This window comes from Pristis pectinata, chromosome 30 (assembly GCF_009764475.1).
Source record: "Pristis pectinata isolate sPriPec2 chromosome 30, sPriPec2.1.pri, whole genome shotgun sequence".
Taxonomy (NCBI): Eukaryota; Metazoa; Chordata; class Chondrichthyes; order Rhinopristiformes; family Pristidae; genus Pristis; species Pristis pectinata.
In genome coordinates, this window is record NC_067434.1 from 8941540 (window position 1) to 8960320 (window position 18781).

Here is an 18781-nt window from a genome sequence, read left to right on the forward strand (position 1 = left end):
CCTTGCGGTGTTATTGGAGGGTCAATACAGGAGGAAGTTATAAACATTGAAGAGAATAGGAAGCACAATCCATTGAAGGATTTGAGAACAAAAGTGACAATTTTAAACTCAATGAGCAATCAGCTCCAAAGCCAACTGATGATCCTGAGCATGATGAAGTAGGGTGGAGTGTGGTTGAAAGGCAGCTTAAAAATATGCACAATCATTCTCATGTGGCACTAGAAGCAATTCAACACGTTGATCAATGTTTTATTGAGAGCTGGCTAGGGAAGAAAATAAACAATAGAATAGAAGATTGTGTCATGAAATTCTGGTTGAGATTGAGGTATTTAACTGCATATACATCCATGCTGCTTGAACAACAACATTAGCTAAGATGGGAAGGAGCATAAACACGAATGTAACACTTCTCAATCATGATGTAAACCTCTAACCACAGCTCCACCTCAAAGGCAAAACCATTGACAGGAATCCAAGGGCAGCGTGGAGAGACCAAGGTTATTACGATTTAGTTTTGCCTTACCTTTGAATATATCATTCTTGGCAAAGAAACGATGCACAGCTGACCACAAACTAGTGTACTTCGCAAAAGAAGATTACATTTTCAACTGATTACATTTTCACCTAATCATAGAGTCATAGAGTTAAAGAGCACAGAAACAGGCCTTTCAGCCCAACTTGTCCATGTCGACCAAGGTGCCTATCTAAGCTAGTCCCATTTGCCTGCTTTTGGCCCATATGTCTCTGAACCTTTTCTATCCATGTACCTGTTAAATGTTGTACCTGCCTCTACCACACCCTCTGGGAGCTCATTCCAAAAATACACCACCCTGTGTGGAAAAACCTGCCCCTCAGATCCCCTCCCTCTCACCTTAAACCTACGCCCCCTAGTTTTAGACTTCCCTACCCTGGGAAAAAGACCAATCATCCACCTTATCTATGCGCCTTATGATTTTATAAACTGGCCAAACCAATTTTGTATCCAATTGACTGGATCACCCTGGATCCCACGCGATCTAACCTTCTGGACCAGTCTACCATGCGGAACCTTGTCAAAAGCCTCACTGAAGTCCCTCTAGACAATGTCTACCACCCCGCCCTCATCAATTCTTTTAGTCACCTCTTCAAAAAATTCAATTAAATTCATGAGACCTCATTATCCTTAATCAGTCCTTGCCTTTCCAATTGCAGATAGATGCAATCTCTCAGAATCCCCTCCAGCAACTTACCCACCACTGATACTAGGCTCACTGGCCTATAGTTCCCTGGGTTTCCTTGTAACCCTTCTTAAATAAAGGCACAACATTAGCCACCTTCCAGTCTTCCGATACCTCACCCGTGGTTAAGGAAAATACAAAAATCTCTGCCGGGGCCCCAGCAGTTTCTTCCCTTGCTTCCCATAACAACTAAGGATACACTTGGTCATGCTCCAGGGAATGATCCACCTTTATGCGCCTCAAGACTGCCAAAACCTCCTCTTTCATATATCGATGTTTTAGGATATCTCTGCCCTCTTACCTGAATTCCCCAGCTTCAATGACCTTCTCCACTTTAAATACAGACCAGAAGTAGTCATTTAAGACCTCATCCATCTCCCATGGCTCCACACATAGAAAGCCACAATGATCCTTAATGGGACCTATGCTTTCTCCATTTACTCATCTGCTCTTAATGTACTTATAGAATCTCTTAGGATTCTCCTTTACCTTATCTGCAAAGGATTTCTCATGTCCCCTTTTTGCCCTCAATGAGCCAAATGTGGGCAAATGGGACTAGCTTAGCTGGGCAACTTAATCAGCATGGACAAATCAGGCCGCAGGGACTGTTTCCATGCTGTATTACTCTAGGATTCCATGACTCTAATTGCGCCGCTCTGCAGCACTCAGACATTTTGTAATTGTTGCTTATATTGTAATAGAAATTACGACATCAGCGTTCTGATCCTGCATTGTGCTTCAGTTTGAAGATGGATGCCACCTCCACGTTGGAAAGGATGAGCTCTAAAATTCTTGTTGGTGATTCCGATTCCTTGACACCGATCACAGGGTTTCCATCATGTTTTCCAATGCATCAAGCAGTCTTTTACAGGCTGCCCCATTGAAGTGCTTATGTGGATAAAGGGTTATTGAACCTCTGTGCAACCTTGCCCATCAGTGAGTGAAAGTAAGTGCTCTGTCCTCGCTTCCTACATTAGCTATAGAACATTTGTGGCATTTCGCAATATGCAAATCATGCCTCACACTATCTTCTAAATTGTGTGCTGTATCAAGATCTGAGTTGGTAAATAGGAATGTAAAATTGATCAGTGTTTCTTCATTGTCAATCTCTTACTCTTCCAGTTGGGATTTCGCTGCTACCTGAAGGGAGAAACCCAGAGTGGTATGATTGCAGTAATGAATGGAAGAGAAAGTAAGAGTTGTGTACTTATACCACCTGTAATCTGCCACTTGTGGTTGATAAGGAGATGTGAGAGGAGCAGAAGCAGAGATTTGAGAAAGAAGATCGGATATTTGTTTCATTAGATATGAAATTATAATCAACTTTGATAACTCCAGCTCTGCTGTAGGTCAGGGAATCAGTAAGGATTTTCCACTTCCAGCCAACACTGTCTCCTTCAGGTCTTGCAGGCAGGCCTTTCCCTGAAAGAAACAGTCCTGGCAGCCTTCAGTTGTGGGCACCTTCTTCTTCAAGAGTGATGGAAGTTTAACACTGAGCGTTTGGGTGATATGGTTACTGGATTTGAATAGCTGGCATTGCAAAAGCTGTGAGATTTGGGTGTGAGCTTCACAGAAGTGCAAAGTTTGTGTGAGTTAATTGAAGCATATACATGTTAGATGCAGGTTGTGGCTATGTGAGTGACTGGGGTGTGGTGCTTCATGCAATACCCAAGGGTAGTGATGCATCTGGTTGAGTATGATTCCAGGATACATTCACTGACCTTGGCCATACATGTGACTTCACAGAACTTTTGCGGCACTGCAACCAGATTATCAAGGTTCACTCCTGGCGTTAGCCTCTAGGTCATCTATTCCCACTACCTCTTGAGCACGGACCTGGAAGACTTCCTGGTCTCCTGCTTTTCTTTGTTTCTTTTCCATGATAATCCATTATTTTTTAGGTCAAATTCACTTCCTGAAAGATTGCCAGCATACACTCCAGTCTCTTTAAGAGAAATTGCCTATTTTTATCCAATGCTGACAAGTTGCAGAATGGATCCCCACTGATGAATGCACCCAATATGCAGTGGGGTTATTGCTGGCTGCATGCAGTAGACAGGCATGACACATTTGGTATGCTAACATTGTAATCAATGCATGCACCTGTCTCAGTTTGATCTCTGCTGCCATCAGGGATTTTACAATTTGGCTTCAACCTTTTGTAATGATGTTTAGGAATAAATATCTGCCAAGACACAAGGAGAAAATCTCCTGCTATTTCAAACAATACCCAAGAGGACAAACGGAGTCTTAGTATAACATTTCATCTAAAATATAGCAACTAATAAAGTATGATGTTTCCTCAGTAGCACACTTGGTGAGAGTCGAGATATTATGCTCAATTCTCTGGAGTGAGAGGCAATAAAATATTAAAAGCAGGATGTATCAAAAAGGGGAAGTAATTACCCAATACCTGTAATTGGCTATGAATGGAGAGGTTCTGTGCTAGTGCAACAAATACAGCACATTTTCTCTCCCAATCAATCTCGACAATGCGTTGTCCATTTATATCTCAGCATTTATTTTGGGTATACCAAACCCCATGCTCTCCTGATCCAGTTGAAACAGTGCAAGGTCCAAATAACATTCTTGCTTAGCCCACATTCGATTTCTAATGGTGAAGTTGTGCCCATAGGTGGGGCAGCAAATCCCGTGGACTACCAACAGTTCACCCACATCTCCTGTATTCTAAACCAGCAGCTGGTAGAAGTGGCCAGGAGTTGACAATCAGTTCCTGCATAACAGCAGGTTTTGAATTGTGACTTTCATCACTGAACCTCATTGTAACATCACCGTATGTTCACATTCTTCTCTACAAAGGTGAATGGCTCGTATAAGGAACAAGAAATCAAACTGATTTTCATCCCTCCCCCAAGTCAAAGGATTCTGAGAACAACAGCAAAAGCCACAGTGCTCAAGCTAAGATCAGCTGAAGGAATAACCGAGGTATCTATCCTGTGACCTTCTTGACTTGATCACACCAGCTGTGTAACCTCAAGTATTCTCATCCTTGGCTTCAAATTCCTTTGTGACTTGCTACTCTCTTCAGCCCTAAAATCCTCTTTGATATCTGACTTCTTCCAATTCAAGTAAACTGCTCATCCCCAATTTTAATTAGTTTACTGTTCCAATTTTAATGACTCCGGAACTGGCAGCTATTAAACTGTTCCAGCCCTAATCTCTCCATTTCTCCTTCCTCTTCTAAGATATTCCTTAAAACCTACCACACCGATCAAGCTTTTGGTTATGTATCCTTATACGATTCCATGCCAAATTTTAGTTGATAACATTCCTATAAAGCAGCTCAGGATGTTTTAATGTAGATATAAACTGTTATTGTTGTATGATCCAGCAAACAAAGACATCTCATATAGCAGAGGAACACATATTGAACATGTTTTGAGACTTAACTGAGCCAGACTTTTAAAAAAATTAACAAACAGTACAGCAGATCTGCTCACCAAATGGATAATGTTAATATATCGTGTGATACTCACAAATGTACAATTCTTGCAGGGTATCTTCTCCAGAACACCAGTCAAAGAAAAGGGTGTGAAGATCCCAAGATTTTGCAGTGTTTCCTGGAGACTTTTCCCATAAAGTGCTTTGGGCCTTAACTCTGAAGTCAAATAGTGAAGCTGCTGTCTGTTGTGAGAAATAATTGCTACACTCAGTTGAGTCATATAACAAGCTCTACCCACTTCCAACATGAATGATTAAAACAATTTTTAAGAAATACAGAATAAGAAAAAAGTGAACAAGATACTATTACCATTAAACAGAAAAATGTATTTATTAAATTTAGAAAATGCAAAATTAGCCAGGCACCCTGCAATTCTCGAAGTTTTAACCAAACAAGCTTTCCAAACAAAACTCACACTGGCCCAAGTTATGCCCGTCTTTGCTGGACACAGGCCAACCCTGGGTTACGAAAGGGTTCCATTTTTACAGAAGTCCAAAAGTTGATTTTGTCCATAAATCAGAAGTACACAAAAACTTGATACAGTATGCAAACCTCCACAGGTATTGAATATATGGAGTTGATGAGGGTCAATTAACATGAACATTTATTTATTTCTTCCCCTGCCTAGTTACAACGGTACAGAATCAGGATGTCCTAAGCTCAATGGCTGATTTCGATGGGCTTGAAGCATCAGTGGATGTTGCAGTGTTTAATAGAGTATTGTTGCATTAGTGTCAATGCATTCGATGCATGCTTTGAACAGAAGGAGAATGGAATGTCACCACCCAACCCGACAGCCATCAATGCACCCGCAGAAGTAGAGTGAACCCACAGAAAGCATCTGGCCCGCACAGTGTCCCCAGCCATGTCCTCAGATCCTGAGCAGAGCAGCTGGCGGGTAATTTGCAGACATTTTTAACTTCTTCCTACTTCCATCTGAGGTTCTCACCTGCTTTAAGAAGACCACTAACATCCCAATGCCTAAGAAAAATAAGGTAACATGCCTTAATGACTATCTCCCAGTGGCTCTGACATCCACCATCATGTGCTTTGAGAAGCTAGTCATGGCACACATCAACTCCAGCCTCCCAGACAACCTCAACACACTGCAATTTGCCTACTGCTGAAACAGGTCCACACCAGATGCCATCTCTCTGGCCCTACGCTCATCCCTGGAATATCTGGACAGTAAATAAGTTAGACTATTGTTTTTGACTACAGCTCCACCTTCAATACTAGAATTCAAAGCAAACTCATTTCCAAACTCCGAGACCTGAGACTCAACACCTCCCTTTGCAACTGGATCCTTGACTTCCAGACCAACAGACCACAATCAGTAAGGAAAGGCAGCAACACCTCTGCCACAATTATCCTCAACACAGGTGCCCCACAAGACTGTGTCCTCAGCCCCCTACTTTACTCCTTATACACTCATGACTGCATGGCCAGGTTCTGCTCTACCTACAAGTCTGCAGATGACACCACTATAGCACACTGAATCTCAAATAACGACGTGTAGGAGTACGGGAAGGAGATAGAGAACCTAATGGCATGGCGTCATGACAACAACCTTTCCCCCAACATCAGCAGAAGAACTGGTCATTGACATCAGGAAGGACAGGTGCCTCATGGCTTGGTACGGCAACTACTCTGCCCAAGACCACAAGAAGCTGCAGAGAGTTGGGGACACAGCTCAGCACATTGCAGAAACCAGCTTCCTCTCCGTTGACTCTGTCTACACTTATTGCTGCCTCGGTAAAGCAGCCAACATAATCAAAGACCCCACCCACCCTGGACATTCTCTCTTCTTGCCCCTCCCAATGTGCAGAAGATATAAACCTGAAAGAATGTACCACCAGGCTAAAGGACAGCTTCTATCCCATTGTTACAAGACATTTGAACAGTCCCCTAGAACGATAAGATGGACTCTTGACCTCACAATCTACCTTATTGTGGCCTTGCACCTTATTCTCTGCCTGTACTGCACTTTCTCTGTAACTGTAACACTTTATTCTGCATTCTGTTATTGTTTTCCCTTGTACTACGTCAATGCACTGTTGTAATGAGATGACCTGTATGGATGGCATGCAAAACAAAGTTTTTCACTGTACCTCAGTACGTGTGACAATACTAATCCAATTTACCAATTTATAGAAGCAATCGGTTGTCAATTTCCAAAGCAACTCTCCTAAGTAGCCTCCCACAGTGAAACTGGCAGCCCATGTTCTTAAGAGACGATGGTGTCTGGTTACTGCAGGGAGGTTGCATGTAAACAGGGTATTTTTCCCCAAGACTAGTGCTTCTTTGAATTTCATATATATGGGAGCTCGTTCATATGTATGGGTGTCCATAAGTCGAGCGTCTATAACCCAGGGAGGGCCTGTACATGGGACAATCTTTGTTTCAGATCTATTTGGGATCCCCCTTTCAACTCTTTTTTCCATTACATTGATAACTGCAATAGTGCTGCTCACTCCATAGGTACAGAACTCAAAAATGTCATTCCCTTTGCAGCCAGTTTCCACCCCACCGTCATTTTCATATGATCTATATCTGACTCCACTTCCTTTTCTTGACATCCATTTCCACTGCAAGGCCATTGACTCTCATAGCTATCTCAATCATATTTGCTCCTGCCATGCTTCTTGTTGGAACTCCATTCCATTCTCAGTTTCTCCATCTGTTGTAAATGCTCTGAATGACCTAATTTTCCACAACATTGTCTTTTACTTGTCTTCCTTTTTCTTCTGTGATGGATATTCACTTTCCAGGCCCCAAGAGGGTTTGTTGCTAACCTCAGCTTCTTGGCACAGCAGCATGACCTGTCTAAAAAGGTCAAAAAGTGGTTGCTCATTGAGCTAAAATCCCTTTTGCAAAAACAGCAGAAATTGTCCAAGGCTCAAGATGTCTGTCGTTTGCAAAGTTAAACTTCTAACCAATATTCCCTGCTCAGCCTCTTAACATAAACAAGAGAACAATGGGATCCATATTTACTTAATTAAACACTCCAGTCACCTGGCCTGAAAATGTGGTTGAAAAAAATCACATGCCAATGATGTCAACTAACTGAAAAACAGCATAAATGTTAGAAAGCAGTCAGGGTCGGGGGGAATGACAAGGAGAAGTGTTTCCCTACAGAAAGAAGACCTAGAATTCATTCCTCAGCCTTTGGTTTTTGTGACAGACGACTTGTTCGTCTGTAGCTTGTTGGTCTGACTTTTTAGTTTGCAAGAATTGTGCTTGTGTTTAGAAATCCTTTGTAAGTTACAAGTTGTTGTTAGAATTACTTACTAGAATTAAACGTGCCTCACTTAAAATAAACTGTGTTTAAACTCTTCCTTTAGCTGAAAGTATCTTCTTGGTTGGGAGGAGGGACCCATCACTCGAAACACTGATTATTGACAAACCTTTCCGTAAAGACTAAAGTAGTGAAGTAAACTAGTCCTTGAAGTGTAGGTCGATACAGTATAATCTCCCTATAGTGAGGGTACTCGTAGATACTTATGCCAGATGGAACGTAAAGTCTTGACTTAAGTTTAGAGCTTTCAGATGATACACTCAATATCATCACACCTTAACTACAGTTGCCCCGCTACCATAGTTAAGGAAAAAGGCTCTCAACAACATCCCCTTTATCTTGTACACTTCCGTTCTCACCCCCTCTCCTCCCAATCAGGACACTGATAGCATTCTACTGTCCTCACCTTCCACTCCACAAGCCTCAATATTTAATGTAACAACCACGATAATTTCCGCCAACGCGAATGGTATTCCATCGCCATACGCCATCTTTGCCTACTGTTCTGTTTTAGCACTCTTGGGGGCCTGTTCTCTTCACAACTCTTCTATCTCCATAAACCAATTATTTTCTTACAGCACTTCACCATGCAATTGAGGGAGATACAATGTCTACTTTTTTACCTCTACTGACCAGCTAGGGATACAAACAGTTCACTTGCACTCCTTCCAGTTTAGAGTGTGGCATTCAGTACTTACAATGTAGTCTCCGCTGCATTAGAGAAACCAAATGCAGACTGAGTGATACCTCTGCACAACACTTCTGTTCAATCTGCAAAGTTGGCCCTGAGCTTCCAGTTGCCTGTCACATTAAAGCTCTCCCATTCCCACTCTCCCTTTGACTTCTTACATTGCTCCTATGATGCCCAACGTAAGCTCAGGAGATGCACCTCATCTTCGTCCCATCCTCACCCTCACCCCCACCCCCAGATTTAATAATGAATTTGACAAATTTAGATATCCCACCCCTTTGCTCCGCTTTCCACATGTGGCTGTGAATCTGCTTCGATTTCTTTTGTCTCTAATTGCTCACTTTTAAAGTCCTTGTTACCTTTACAACTTTGAGCTGCGGCTTATTGCAGGCATTCCCTCTGTTCTTTCTACACACCCCCTCTCTGCAAATGTGCTTGTTTTCTCACTTCTCCAGGTTTGATGAATGGTCCTTGACTCGAAATGTCAATTGTGTTTCTCTCCCCACTGATGCTATTTGACCCACTGACTGCTTCCAGCATTTTCTGTTTTTGTTTCAGATTTCCAGCATTTACAGATTTTTGCTCCAAACTTTCCAACTACGTTTCTCCAGCTACAAATCACAGCAGAAATGTGGCCAATACCTTACTCATAACTCTACTCTGGTGAAATTCTACACAAACTTAATCTATAACATGTTATGGAATCGAACCTTCAGAAAGTGGAGTAGTATAAATTGCTTTACTTCAACATTGGTGCTAAAACCAATATGATGGCCAGATATGTGCTGGGTTTGACATTTTCTATTGGATTTCGAAATTAAGCTGTAATGTTGTTGGTGGATGAACAATGTAATAAAAGTAAAATCAGTCAGCATCCCCTGCTGGTTGGTCGATAATATATTCTGCCGGAAAGTATATGTAGACAGGTATGTGTATGCATATATTTGTGTGTTAAGACACAACAATTCTGCTTGTGAGTCTAAAAGGGATGGTTATCTAAATTTATTAAATTCACTAATAGACCTGGGGAGAGGAGAAGGTGAGGTGCATTTCCTTGAGCTTACGTTACATGTATACATGTTTGTGAATAGACACTTGTCTATGTGCTGTGGGTATATACCGCATGTGTACTTCTGTCAGCACATTGCAAAGACAAAGGAGCAGAAATCCATTTTTATAGACTTTGGCTGAGGTATAAAGATTGGCCAGGATCTAGAACTTTCTTAATCTTTGAACAGTGCTCTCAAATCTTTTATATCTATCCAAAGAAATAAAACCCTTGACAATAAAAGAGAGTAATTATACCCATTCTATATCAATGTATAATAAAAAGTAAAATTTGGCAAACCTTGAGCTGATTTTAGCTCCAATTTTTGTTTGAAGATTGAGCTTGAATACATGACCCTCCTCGATGACAGCTGTTTTGATAACACCATTCTCCACAGAATAAAGACCTTTACATGTGGGTTGCCACTGAACTCCGAAAACCTTGAATGAAAGGTCAATGTTTTTAATCAAACATCTGTTTTAACTAATGAAGGATATTTAAATTTCTGAAACGCACATGGTATTGCAATATCCAACTGCTTTTGGCTTTGAAACAAATGAACTGGGGAACCTCCTGGTACAATCAACTAAATAAAGGGGTTTCACCTCTAGTACCTGGGTTCAAACGGGGCCAAGATCAGTGGAATGTTTGCACTCTCAAACTAATTAACTTTGGCTGTGGGCTTACCGCAAGAATGAGACCCAACTCCATTATCATGGCACTCTTACTCAGAAAGGCTTCACAATAGCTGCTGTGGGAAATTGATAAGATTTAACAGGTATAGCAGACGTGCTGTATCCAGCTACAATATAGGTCAGATATGCAAGATGCTTTTTTCAGCATCTGGTTATCCTGTGCCAACTGTGGGTATGCTCCATAGGTGTGCTAGGTTCCACGAGAAAGTGGGACAATCCGTGGTTAACAAAGGAGGTCAAAGATAATGTTAAATTAAAAAAAAATAGAGCATAGAAAGGAGCAAGAGCTGGTGATTGGCCAGAGGCCCGACACAGCAGTGAAAGACTTAAAAGCTCATATAAAAGAGAGAAATTTAATTTGGAAAGAAAATTTGCATGTAATTTCAAAACAAACAGTATGAGGAAGAAGGTGGCTAAGGTATGTGTGGAATTGCAGAGAACCAGGATAGTAAATTAATAATAGGAAACAAAGAAATGGCAGATATGTTAAATTAACTTTTTTCTAACATTCTTCAGCATGGAGGACTCAGCAAATATTGCTGAGATAACAGATGGGATAATTTCAAAATGTATCAGAGAAACTCATGGGGTTAAAGATGCACAGATTACCAGAACTCAACAGCTTGTACCCAAGAGTTTTAAAGAAAGTGGCTGCAAAGATTGTGGACCCACTGGGTGAGATTTTTCAAAACTCTAAATTCCAGGAAGGTACCAAAAGAATGGAAAACAGCCAATGTGACTCCTTTGTTCAAAATGGGAACACAAAAGGCGGAGAATATAGGCCAGTTAGTCTAACATCTATTGTTGGCAAGATGCTGAAGTCAATAATCAGAGAAAAAAATGATTCATTTTGGAAAGATGAATATAATCAAACCCAGTCAACATGGTTTAATGAAAGGTAAGTCATGTTTGACAAATTTGCTCAAATTCTTCTGAGGATGTGGTTATGTAGATATTATGTAGGTATGTAGACAAATATGTAGACATTATTTGTTATTGAATTTCACAACGTATCACTATTTACAATCATACACCAGAATGAAAGAGAGATCTGAGGTTCCAAACAAAAAACAGCTCAGTTACTGAAATTATACCCAATACAAGAAAACAGAAGAGGTTGAAAGCATCAGTGAAGATGCATAGAACAATACAGCACAATACAGGCCCTTCGGCCCACCATGTTGTGCCGTCCTTCTAACCACACCTAAGACTATCTAACCCCACATATCCCTCTATTTTAAATTCCTCCATATGTTTATCTAACAATCTCTTGAACTTGCCTCCACCACCATCCCAGGCAGCGCATTCCATGCACCAACCACTCTCTGGGTGAAAAACCTCCCTCTGATGTCTCCTTTGAACTTCCCACCATTACCTTAAAGCCATGCCCTCTTGTATTGAGCATTGGTGCCCTGGGGAAGAGGCGCTGGCTGTTCACTCTATCTATTCCTCTTAATATTTTGTATACCTCTATCATGTCTCCTCTCATCCTCCTTCTCTCCAATGAGTAAAGCCCTAGCTCCTTTAGTCTCTCCTCATAATCCATACCTTCTAATCCAGGCAGCATCCTGGTAAATCTCCTCTGCACCCTTTCCAATGCTTCCACATCATTCCTATAATGAGGTGACCAGAATTGGACACAGTACTCTAAGTGTAGTCTAACCAGAATTTTGTAAAGCTGCATCATTACTTCGCGGCTCTTAAACTCGATCCCATGACTTATGAAAGCTAACATCCCATAAGCTTTCTTAACTACCCTATCCACCTGTGAGGCAACTTTCAGTGATCTGTGGATATGGACGCCCAGATCCCTCTGCTCCTCCACACTGCCCAAAATCCTACCATTAACCTTGTACTCCGCCTTGGAGTTTGTCCTTCCAAAGTGTACCACCTCACACTTCTCTGGATTGAACTCCATCTGCCACTTCTCAGCCCAGCTCTGCATCCTATCAATATCCCTCTGTAAGCTTCGACAGCCCTCCACACTATCCACAACACCACCAATCTTTGTGTCATCTGCAAACTTGCTAACCCACCCTTCCACACCCTCATCTAAGTCGTTAATAAATATCACAAAAAGTAGAGGTCCCAGAACCGATCACAGTGGGACACCACTAGTCACTGCCCTCCAATCCGAATGCCCTCCACCACAACCCTCTGCTTTCTACAGGCTGGCCAATTCTGAATCCACACGGCCAGGCCCCCCTGGATCCCTTGGCCTCTGCCCTTCTGAAGAAGCCTACCATGTGGAACCCTGTCAAACGCCTTACCAAAATCCATGTAGACCACATCTACTGCACTACCCTCATCAATCTTCCTGGTCACCTCCTCAAAGAACCCTATCAAGCTTGTGAGGCAAGATCCTCCCTTCACAAAGCCATGCTGGCTGTCCCTAATTAGTCCATGTTTCTCTAAATGCTCATAGATCCTATCTCTTAGAATCCTTTCTAACAGCTTACCCACCACAGACGTAAGGCTCACTGGTCTGTAATTCCCTGGACTATCCCTACTACCTTTTTTGAATAAGGGGACAACATGTACCACCCTCCAATCCTCCGGTACCATTCCCGTGGACAACGAGGACTTAAAGATCCTAGCCAATGGTTCAGCAATCTCCTCCCGCACCTCACGCAGCAGCCTGGGGAATATTCCATCAGGCCCCGGGGACTTATCTGTCCTAATATTTTCTAACAGCTCCAACACATCCCCTCTCTTGATATCTATATGCTCTAGAACATTACCCTTACCAACACTGTCCTCAGCGTCATCAAGACCCCTCTCCTTGGTGAATACTGAAGAGAAGTATTCATTGAGAACCTCACCCACTTCCCCAGCTTCCAGGCACATCTTCCCAACTTTGTCTTTAGTCGGCCCTACCTTTACTCTCGTCATCCTTCTGCTCTTCACGTACGAGAAAAAAGCCTTGGGATTCTCCTTAACCCTACTTGCCAAAGCCTTTTCATGTCCCCTTCTTGCTCTCCTCAGCCCCTTCTTAAGTTCCTTCCTTGCTACTCTATATTCCTCACGAGCCCTGTCTGATGCTTGCTGCTTACACCTTATGTATGCTGCCTTCTTCTTCCTAACTAGTTGTTCCACCTCTCTCGTCACCCATGGTTCCTTCACCCTGCCATTCCTTCTCTGCCTCATTGGGACAAATTTATCCCTAACATCCTGCAAGAGATCCCTGAACATCGACCTCATCTCCATAGTACATTTCCCTTCAAAAATGTGATCCCAATTTACTCTCTCAAGTTCTCGCCTTATAGCCTCATAATTCGCCTTTCCCCAATTAAATATCTTCCCATCCTCTTTGCTCCTATCCCTCTCCATGACAATGCTAAAGGTTATGGAGCAGTGGTCACTGTCCCCCAAATGCTCACCCACCAAGAGATCTGTCACCTGACCCGGTTCATTACCTAAAACTAGATCTAATATGGCATTCCCTCTAGTCGGCTTGTCAACATACTGTGACAGGAATCCATCCAGGACACACTTAACAAACTCTGCCCCGTCTAAACCTTTGGCACTAAGCAGGTGCTAATCAATATTTGGGAAGTTGAAGTCTCCCATGATAATAACCCTGTTATTTTTGCATCTTTCCAAAATCTGCCTCCAAATCTGCTCCTCAGCATCCCTGCTGCTACCGGGGGGCCTATAGAGTACTCCCAGTAGAGTAACTACTCTTTTCTTGTTCCTAACTTCCACCCATATTGACTCTATAGAGAGGATCCTTCTACATTATCCAACCCTTCTGCAGCAGTCCCTGACCAGTATCGCCACCCCTCCTCCTCTTCTCTCCCCCCTCCCTATCCCTTTTAAAACACTGGAAACCAGGAATATTCAATATCCATTCCTGCCCTGGCATCAGCCATGTCTCCGTAATAGCCACAATATCGTAGTCCCATGTACTTATCCAAGCTCTCAGTTCATCACCCTTATTCCTGATAGTTCTTGCATTTAATAAATGCACTTTAGCCCATCCACCTTTCTACTTTTATACCCTGTACTCTGCTTCTCCTTCCTCAAAGCCTCTCTACCTGTTAGATCTGACTTTTCCCCATCCCCTTCTTCCTCTGACCTACCCCTCTGGTTCCCATCCCCTTCGCAAATTGGTTTAAACCCTCCCGAAACACCCTAACAAACCTGGCTGCAAGGATATTGGCCCCTCTCGGGTTTGGGTGTAACCTGTCCTCTCTGTACGGGTCCCACCTTCCCCAGAAGAGATCCCAATGATCCAAAAATCTAAAACCTTCCCTCCTGCACCCACTTCTCAGCCACGCAGATGACAGCCTCAGGACGAGGCCATTGCCTATTTCTATTGCTCGATAGTGGGCAACCATCTGGAATCACTAAATGAGGTACAGATTGTCTAATGAAGGGATGCAACATAGTGGTGATTGTGTACTTTAGCTAGTGGAGCCGGTCTCTCCCCACTCCCCTCAAGGGCTTTCCCCCTTGACGTGGGCCACTGCCTAATAAGTGATGTGCCATCATTGAAGATGATTGATGGCTTGCTCCTCTAATCCTGCATTACTTACATCTGTTTTCACATATGCTTACTTAAATTCAACTTAGAAGCCCCATCTAGTCTGTGCCAGTTCCTGGTGGAACAAACCCACCAATCCCTTTCCCTCTCGCCCTGCTACTTATTCTCTCTCACATGCCCATTAACTTCCATTTTTGATCATTTTGCTATCCATCTATATTAAAGGGCAACACAGCCAATTAAAATACCATCATGTCTTTGGGACATAGAAGACAACCAGATTCTCTTGGGAGAATCTCATGCAGTCCTGGGAGAACAGATAGCACCTGAAATCAGAATTGAACTCAAGTTCCTAGAGCCATGAGGCAGAGGCAGAGCTATGTGCTATTCACATTACATTCAATATGTTTTTGTAGCATTTCTTCCGACAGCCATGAGATCTCTGACCACAGGGAGCTGGGAGTAGAACATTTGTTTCAGGAGAGGAGAATCTGGCATCCACACATAATGTCTGGTTCAGCAAAGTGAATGCATGAGATCTTTAGCACGAATGATGATGATTGAACTGTGAATCAACTGTGGCAGATGCCACATCAAATCATTCCCTAAATGCTCTAAAAGAGATGTTGGTGCCCTTTATATGGTACAATGAGAAGATTCCAGAGGACTTGAGAAATACCAACATTATTACAATGGTTAAAAAAAAGATGAATGTGACATTTGTTAAGACATTGCCTTGCTCTCCGAAGCAGAAAATATTCTCACTCTAATCATTTTAAATGTATTACTTTACATTTCCAAGGTAATCCTGCTGGAGTCCCAGTATGGTTTCAGAACAACAGGCAGCCAACAATTGAGATGATGTTCATTGCTTGCCAAATCCAGAAGAAGTGTTGAAGCATGAATAACATTGAGACTAACAACATAATAATGTTTTTTGCTGACCTCAGCCCTCTGGTTAAGACCAATGTCCTTGTGGGCTTCATATTCATGGTAGCATTTTGCAAGTGATATCAAATAAATCTCTATGTCTTTTGACATTGCTGTGTACATCCAGTGGCCTCTGTATGCTAACCTGCATAGAAGTACCAACAATAACTTCAGCCTGGATTCTTCTTCTCCAACCTGAAAATGACTCCCAAAAAGCAAAGTTTGGGTATTGCTGTGTCAAACCTGTCTTTCCAAGGCCTGGAGATTTCCTGAAAAATCAAAGAACTGTAGATGCTGGAAATCTGAAATAAAACAGAAACCTCTGGAAATACTCAGGCATCATCTGTGGAAAGGTTGAAATTATTGGAGACACTCAGGAAACATGCAAGTCATTAACACGATATGTCACCTTGGTTTCTCTTTCAACAGATGCTGCCTGAAATGCTAAATGTGCATTTTCCATTTTTATTATGGAGAATTCCTGAGCACTTTTCTATGATCTCCTTTCTAATACATCCTTAACAGAAAATTTTTCTGGAGCTGATCCTACACTGACAGTGCAATGTGTAAATAGACAATGACGTACATAGCAAAATAATACCAGTGGAGTGGGAACTGCTCCATTCTAAAATGAACTTAATGACCAACAGTAGGTCTGTTGGGTTTGATTTAAAAACGATTTGGCTTCGAGCTATTAAAAACACACATTAACAGAGTATGTAATAATTAACCAAACTGACGCAAAGCAGCAGATATTCTGAACATCAAATTCAGTCTACCAAACTTGGTAAATTGATTTATTATTGTCACATATACCGAGGTACAGTGAAGAACTTTGGTTTTGCATGCCATCCATACAGATCATTGATCACATTAATGCATTGAGGTAGTACAAGGGAAAAGCAATAATGGAATGCAGAATAAGGTGTTACAGTTACAGCGAAAGTGCAATGCAGGCAAACAGTAAGGTGGAAGGCCATGATGAGGTAGATTGTAAAGTCAAGAGTCCACCTTATTGTTCAATAGAATTATAACAGCGGGACAGAAGCTGTCCTTGAGCCTGGTGGTACGTGCTTCCAGGCTTTTGTATCTTCTGCCCAGTGGGAGAGGTGGGTGGGTGGAGAATGTCCGGGGTGGGTGGGATCTTTCATTATGTTGCAGAAATGTAGACAAAGTGCATGGAAGGGAGGCTAGTTTCCATCATGTGCTGAACTTTGTCCACAGTTCTCTGCAGTTTCTTCTGGTCTCGTGCGGAGTAGATGCCATACCAAGCCGTGATGCACCCAGATAGGATGCTTTCTATGGTGCATCTATAAAAATTGGTGAGGGTCAAAGGGGACATGCCAAATTTCTTTAGCCTCTTGAGGAAGTAGAAGTACTGGTGCACTTTCTTGGCCATGGCATCAGCGTGGTTGGACTAGGACAGGCTATTGGTGATGTTTGCTCCTAGGAACTTGAAGCTCTCAACCTTCGTGACCTCATTACTGTTGTTGTTAACAGGAACGTGTGCATTGTTCCCCTTCCTGAAATCAATGACTAGTTCTTTTGTTTTGCTGACATTGAGAGAAAGGTTGTTGTCATGACACCATGCCACTAGGCTCTCTATCTTCTTTTTGTACTCCTACTCATTGTTATTTGAGCTTCAGCCCACTACATTGGTGTCATCTGCAAACTAGTTGGAATTAGAGCAGAATATGGCCACACAGTTGTGAGTATATAGGGAGTAGAGGGCTGAGGACACAGCCTTGTCATCAGTTTTGAGGATAATCGTGGCGGAGGTGTTGCTGTCTATCCGTACTGATTGCGGTCTGTTGGTCAGGAAGTCAAGGATCCCATTGCAAAGGGAGGTGTTGAGTCCCAGGGATAGGAGTTTGGAGATGAGTTTGCTTGGAATTATAGTATTGAAGGCAGAGCTGTTGTCAATAAATAGTCTTACCTAGGTGTCCTTACTATCCAGATACTCCAGGGAGGAATGTAGGGCCAGGGAAATGGAGTCCGCCATGGTCCTGTTTTGGCGGTAGGCGAATTGCAATGGGTTGAGGTTGCCTGGGAGGCTGGTCTGGATGTATGCCATGACCAACCTCTTGAAGTACTTCATGATGGTAGATTTCAGAGCCACTCCACGGTAGTCATTAAGGCATGTTACCTTATTTTTCTTGGGTACAGGAATGATAGTGGTCTTCTGGTGGGAACCTTGGACTGAAGTCGGGAGAGGTTAAAAATGTCTGCTAACGCCCCCGCCAGCTGATCTGTGCAGGATCTGAGGACACAGTCGGGCAAGATGCTTTCTGCGGGTTCACTCTCTGGAAGACTGATCTGATGTCTGCAATGGTGACTGTGGATACCGGTGCACTGAAGGCTGTTGGGGTGGGTGGTAACATTCCATTCCCCTTCTGTTCAAAACGTTCATAGAATGAATTAAGCTCATCAGGAAGGGATGCGCTGTTGTTGTCAATGAGCCCAACTTCGTTCTGTAGCCCATTATAGCATCTAAGCCCTGCCACAACTTACGGCTGGTCTGGGACTCGATTTTGGACTGGTACAGTCTCTTGGCATCCCTGATAGCTTTATGAAGGTCATATCTTGATTTCTTGTATAGGTCAGGGTTACCTGATTTGAACACCACAGTCCTGGACTTCAGTAGGGAGTGAAGCTCCTGGTTCATCCATGGCTTCTGGTTTTGGAACACACGGATTGAACTCTTTGGTACGCTGTCCTCTACACACTTGCTGATAAACTCCATGACGGAGGTGACATACTCATCTAGGTTTACTGAGAAACTTGAAAGGCTCACACAAAATCTCTTGATTGTTTTTTTGTTTGCAGCACTGAATGGGTTCACTTCATGCAGAGTTAATATCAACAGGAATATAATACATGTGCTAATTGGAACTATATGACATTTTCCAATTGTAATCTATGCACAAATGATGAAAGGAAATCATGTCAGGGA

The 18781-nt window shown here is 42.5% G+C and overlaps 1 protein-coding gene across 1 annotated transcript in view; it reads right to left on the minus strand.

Annotated features, from left to right (window-relative positions):
- Positions 1–18781, minus strand: part of LOC127584729 (microsomal triglyceride transfer protein-like) — an 81977-nt gene that overhangs the window by 42787 nt on the left and 20409 nt on the right. Inside the window, exons 6-7 of the mRNA XM_052041636.1 lie at positions 10018–10157; positions 4715–4862 (exon numbers count right to left, since the gene is read on the minus strand). Coding sequence (XP_051897596.1) covers positions 4715–4862; positions 10018–10157 — 288 coding nt within the window. The remainder of the gene's footprint in view (positions 1–4714; positions 4863–10017; positions 10158–18781) is intronic.